Source organism: Microchirus variegatus, assembly GCF_963457635.1.
Source record: "Microchirus variegatus genome assembly, chromosome: 7".
Classification (NCBI taxonomy): Eukaryota; Metazoa; Chordata; class Actinopteri; order Pleuronectiformes; family Soleidae; genus Microchirus; species Microchirus variegatus.
The window spans coordinates 16,407,680-16,413,679 of NC_139808.1; the positions used below are offsets into that span (position 1 = coordinate 16,407,680).

At 40.9% G+C, this 6,000-nt stretch overlaps 1 protein-coding gene across 1 annotated transcript; it reads right to left on the reverse strand.

The window, feature by feature from the left end:
- Positions 1-3,563: 3,563 nt before the first annotated feature.
- Positions 3,564-5,717, reverse strand: lrrn1 (leucine rich repeat neuronal 1; the record flags this gene model as incomplete). The annotated part of the gene is made up of 1 exon (XM_083892974.1): positions 3,564-5,717. The coding sequence occupies one exon, from the start codon at positions 5,715-5,717 to the stop codon at positions 3,564-3,566; it is 2,154 nt and encodes a 717-aa protein (XP_083749100.1).
- Positions 5,718-6,000: the final 283 nt, after the last annotated feature.

Sequence of the window (6,000 nt, forward strand, 5' to 3'; positions counted from 1 at the left end):
TGTTGCAGCACTCGCTTTGAAAAGCGTTCATTGATAGCTGTCCCAATGAGATGACTTCCGGTGTGTCATCAGGCTGCACACTGAGTCTTTATGGAGTTTTTTTTTTCGAAATCCTTTTATTGCTCTGTAAAGATAAAGGGATGCAGAAACTACAGCCTGTTTGCCCTTTTCTGTCCATCATTGCCAGCACAGGACACTGGACTCCCTAAAGAGTCCAGTTACTGACATTTTTCCTACAGCATCTCAGTAGATGCTGTAGGAAAAATGCCAGTAAATGACATGAAGAAATGCAGCAGCCAGAGAGGAGAGAGTTTCATCAGTTTTATCATCAGCTTCTCTATCAGCGACTGACGTTGGAGTCACATATGGGATCAAGGGACTTTACCTACGATAAACACACAAGACATTTACCCTGGGTTTTCAACATTAACGAGCAGATTGTTGACTCGGAAGTTGATTTACGCAGATTTTTACGAGTGCATTTTTCAACTGCTTTCACTGCTTTTCCTTCCAAAGCTGTGAATGAGTGATTGAAAGCATATACTACTAGAACATAGCTACATATTATGTTATTTTACATTTTAACATAACATAACACAACATCGATGTTAAGTCTTTTATATATAATATAACAGTTGGACAGGTTTAAGTAGTTTTATTTTTAGGGCTTTTATACGAAAGAGCATGAATTAACTAATTATAAAAATGGCATTTTATATAGTATACTTGATTTTGGTAAATGTGCTTATCACACTACTAAGGGTGAATTCCAATTCCTTGCTTAACCCTCAATCTTAACCCTCAATCTCAAAAATGTGCACTCCCGCTAGTGCAAGTGCTGTCCCGATTCTCAGAAAAATTAAGTTGAGGGGCAAGTTTAAGGGCTGTATCGCCCTCAATATTGAGATTTTCCGAGACCACCCTTGGGAGCAAGGGCTACCCAGAATGCATTGCGTGTTTTCACATAAGAAAGATGGCGTCGAAAGCAGCGAAGCGAGTGCGATACAAATTAAGTATTTTCTTTGTTAATAGAGATATAAAAAATTATGAAAACCATTGTATTATCTTAGTTTAGGCCCATATTATGGATTACTGATGTCATTGTTGCGTAACCTTTATTTTTATTTTACGATCTTTTGTCAATAGCCGGCCGGTACGCACACGCGATCGTTTGCTATCGTTTAACCTTCAATAAGCTGTGGTGTGTGGTAACTGTCAGCTGAATATGTCCGTGGTTGTGGAATTTGTATGAGTATCATCTTATAACTAACTGACAACCTAATAACTTGACTGAAATAAAATAATAAATAAATAATCGTGACGTAAATGTGTTCTTCTTCTTCTTTTTTGGAGTTGACAGACTGGACGCAACTTTCGCGTTATTCTGCCCCCCGCAGTCTGTAGATGTATCTGCATTTAAGTGGTGTCCCATTTCTAAGTGACAAAATAACCCTCAACACTTGGTTTTGAGGGCCAGTTAAGATTAAGGGTTGAGCTTGAGGGTTAAGATTGAGGGTTAAGATAGGAATTGGAATTGGCCCCAAATCATTCATAACAGCGTATACCTTCTATATCTGCTTAAAATGGAAATTAATGTATATTTAAAATGTTTACTAACTAAATTTGAGCTCAAATATATTACAATCAATGCTGCATCTCTTTTCTGCTCAGAAAAGTCCACAAAAAAAGCTATTGCATGAACTCACTGATCACATTTAAACAGCTGCTAATGAACTGTGCACTGTTTCCTTTGCAATGATTATCTGTCACCGTTCCAGCAATAAGTGAGGAGCAGAAAGACTGTACCAGAGGATGAGAATATTGTCAGGGGGACTAAATGGAGATTGTATGATTGCACCACAAAGCTCAGTGCTGACAGTCAACTTCAGAAACATACAGAGCGCCTGGGCTCCCACTGGAAATCCGATTTTGTGGACATTGAGCCACTGAGACTGGAAATTACATTGTGGTGGAGTGATGGACCTTGCTGAGACATTGATGGCAACAAAACATATTTACGTCTCACTCTTTGTTTTTTTTCTCTTGACTGACCAGAGACAAAGGAAAGCTACCTCTAATGTTATATCAAATGAAAATGACACCATGATGAATAATTTCGCATAAAATCTCCCTTTAGAAGAAAAACGCTGAGAATATGAAACAATTGAAAGACTATAGCAGGGAAGGTCGGAGCTAAAAGAAAAATACTGCTGTAGTCTTTAGCCGCTGTAATACTCCATTATCTATAATCACCATCTTCTCTGATCTCATCGCAGTTGCATTACAGTCCCTATGTTGCCTCCTTTTTAAAGCTGTGAAGATGCAGATTGTTGCTTAGTAACATATATATAAAAAACAGACACAATAAAAATACAGGCACTATATTTTAAGTACTACATTTGTTTTTTTTCTTACTGTATTCACTCCTGGGCATATTGTGCTGCAATTATATTCTACCAGCACAAGAATTTAAATTATTCACTGATAATTGCTTTGCAAAGGCAAACATGCTGAAGTCTGCACCTCCAGCCACCCTCCCGTGAATAAACTCACCAAAATGTATGAGCTGCAATAACAGGTTACACTTATAACCTTTACTGCCAATCCGTAAACGTCTGCTCCTCCCAAGCACTTTAATTAAAAACACAATGCAACACAATGAGCAAAATGTACACAGCGTAAAAATGAACTTGGTGTTGAAATCATGGTTAAAAAATATGAGGAAAAAAGATTTTATTGAACTTCTCAATAACAACATGTTTGTGTGCGGAAACCACAACAAAATGAGTGACTGTAGACATATTCTAGCAAAATAAGAAAAAAACTTTAAGAAATGTAAAAAGCCTTACATCTACGTAGTTTATAACATTCATATTTCTATTGCTGGTTTACAGTAGTTGCTCTGCAAACATAAAAGTCTAAATCAAACATACTTTTATTCAATGTACAAAAAAAGTCTTAGCTGATACAACATTACAGAAGAATTGCTAACATTATTCAATAGACGGTATATCAAGTCTAAACATACTTTGTCAGCTTATATTTCAGTCGATAGACAAATTCGTATATATATATCTATATATATATATATATACTGTATATATTTCAGTGCACAACAGTCAACAGTGAAACTGTTTTACAAGAGAAAGAAAAATTGCAGTCTCTAAAAGTTCTGCCAGAGAAAAAACGGGTCAAAAACAGGTCAGATTTCAGCTCCTTGTCTTCTCACACACACTGAATCTGTGACAATGCTCATGCTGTGTTCATTAAAACAGGTACTAAAAATAAAGCACAGTGACTGCTGAGTCCAGGAGGCTAAATAAAGCTGCCATATTATGTGTGTGTAAATGAGCAAAAAGGTAAAAAGACTGTGGATAAACCAAAAATCTGAACGTGTCGGTTCACTGATCGCTTCAAAGTCTGCGAGAACCACCAAAAAAAAATAAAAAAAGAACAAAGAGAAAAACTGACTCAGTTCACTTTTACACAAAGAAGCAAATATGTATATTTGTGCTCCTGAAAGAAACGTGTGTCTGTTTCTCTGACTGCAGAGTTAGTAGGTTTCACCACATGTAATAGCTGCGTGTGGTGTCCACTTGGCTGGGTTTGGTCTCAGAGGAGCCCTCCTTTTCCTTCTCACTGTCTGCCTCCCATAAGTTGATCAGAGGTGGGTACAGCTCATTCAGTGGTATCGATGAGGTTTTCTGCATGTATTTTTTCAAGGAATGGTGATAGTTTTTTCTTTTCCACCTCTTAGCAATGTACACACCCAAAGAGGCCAGACTGACGAGTGCAAACATTGATCCCATGACTGCTGCGAGAGCGGTGTTGGTCCCTTGGTCAGACACTTCCACAGCAAAGGCTGCTTCCTTTGTCGTCACGTTCACGCATGACTTCTGCATTTGTTGATGGACGTTGGAGACAGTGAGGCACACTTCGTACTCAGTTGCTGGTTGTAAATGGGTGAGGTTGTACTCATGGACATCCACAGGTACTCTGGCAGTGTAAGTAATATGTGGGTTGTCAATTTTCATGGTGGCGGATGACCACTTGAGGTTGGAGGTCATTACGTTCGAGTTTATCTTCCAGGACACCAGGATTGAGTGGGACTCTGTCTGTTTGACATAGATCTTCATGAGCTGGGTGCTGTCTAAAAGTGTGCCATTTACCCGTATAGCTATGACTCTCGTGTCTGCCCCCTCTGAGTTTTGAGCGACACACGTGTATCTGCCAGAGTCTTCTACTTGGACGTAAGAAATTCTCAATGTCCCTTCGTTGTTGAGGCTGTACTTGTCAGACAGGGTGTCCGTCATCACCTTGTTTCCCATGGGTGTCACCCAGTAAATTTCAGGCTCAGGCTGGGACATGGCTCTGCAGTCCAAGTCTACGGTCATGCCAATGTCCAAATTGAGGTGGCTGGGGAAGGTGTCATGAGAAATCATTGGCAAGCACTGGTTTGCTAAGTTCGTCTGTAGCATCTCCCTCACATGCATACCTCTGACCTCTGTTGGCATGGCACACAACATAGACAGAGGTTCCATAAAGCGAACGGTCGTCTTGTTGGAGCCCATCCACTGGATGACGCAGTCACAGCGAAGAGGGTTGCTATGAATGCTGATCTCCCGTATGTTGGGGAGGGAATCCACTGTAGACTGATAGAGGGCGTTTAATGCATTGTTGTTAAGCATTAGACTCTCCAAGGCGGGAACATCACGAAAGGCTTGACGGTTGATGTAAGAGAACTTGGGGTTGTTTGTAGCCTCTAACTTAGTGAGCTCAGGGAGGTTGTCCAAAGCACAATGCTCAATGGAAACCAGCTCTCCCATGTTGTTTATACCGAGCTCCTTCAGCCTCAACATGTTCTTGAAATCGCCTTCCTCTATCTTGTGCACTGGATTTTTATTCAAATCTAAGAACTTGAGGTTGGGTAGCTTTTGCAGAGCTCTCTGAGGAATGTGGACCAATTTATTGTCATAGAAAGAGAGGCTTTCAAGATTATCAAGTCCCACAAAGGCAAGGCCTGGGACATCTGTCAAATCCATCCCTGCCAAAACCAGGCTTCTCAGGTTGCCCAAGGGTTTGAAATTAAAGTCTATTATTCCAGCGACAGGGTTCTCACCAATCATCAAGATCTCTAGATTGGGTGTAGATTCAAACCACTGGCTGTTGATGGCTTTAAGCTTGTTGGAGTTGAGGTGCAGCCTGAGCAGGTTGTGGAGCCCAGAAAAGGCATTGGCAGAGATGGCGTTGATCTGATTGTGGTTGATGTAGAGTTCCTGCAGGTTACTGAGATCCTGCAGACAGTAATCAGGCATTTCTGCCACCTGGTTTTCCTCCAGATGGAGAGTGGTGAGCTGTGACATATTGTTAAGACCAACATCACGGATGCTACTAAAGTTGTTCTGGGACAAGTCGAGCTCAGTCAAGTTGAAGAGCTGATCCAGCTCCTCATTGGTCTTGGCAATGTAGTTGCTCTGTAGGAGGAGAACCTGAGTGTCACTGGAGAGGTTCCCTGGGATGCGAGTTAAACGGAGGTCATTGCAGTCCACAGTGATGGCTTCTCTGTAGGTGGACTGAGGCGTAAACCAGGGTCGGATCTCGCACACGCACAGCTGGGGACACTCGTTGCTTTGGACAAAGGATAGCCCTATAGATGCCAAGATCAGGCCAAAGAGAACATGGCCTAGTAGGAAACAGTCTAAACTCCGTCTAGCCATGCTGGGGAGGAGCAGGTGTCTTTGTGAGAGGGGGCTGTACAGTCATCAACCAGACTCAGCTGTGGTTAGGTCTTTCAGTCCAATGAAATGGTCAGGAGATGAATCCAGTGGTAGAGTTTTACATCAAGATCATGAAGCTGTGGTATGATCTGGAAAAACAAAACAAAACAAAAAAACATGTAAGTCTTTGTATATCAATTATTGTCACTATTCACTATTTCATAGTAGTTGAGTTCATAGTACATCAAATCAAATTTGGTCTGGTCCTAATTTCCGCAACACC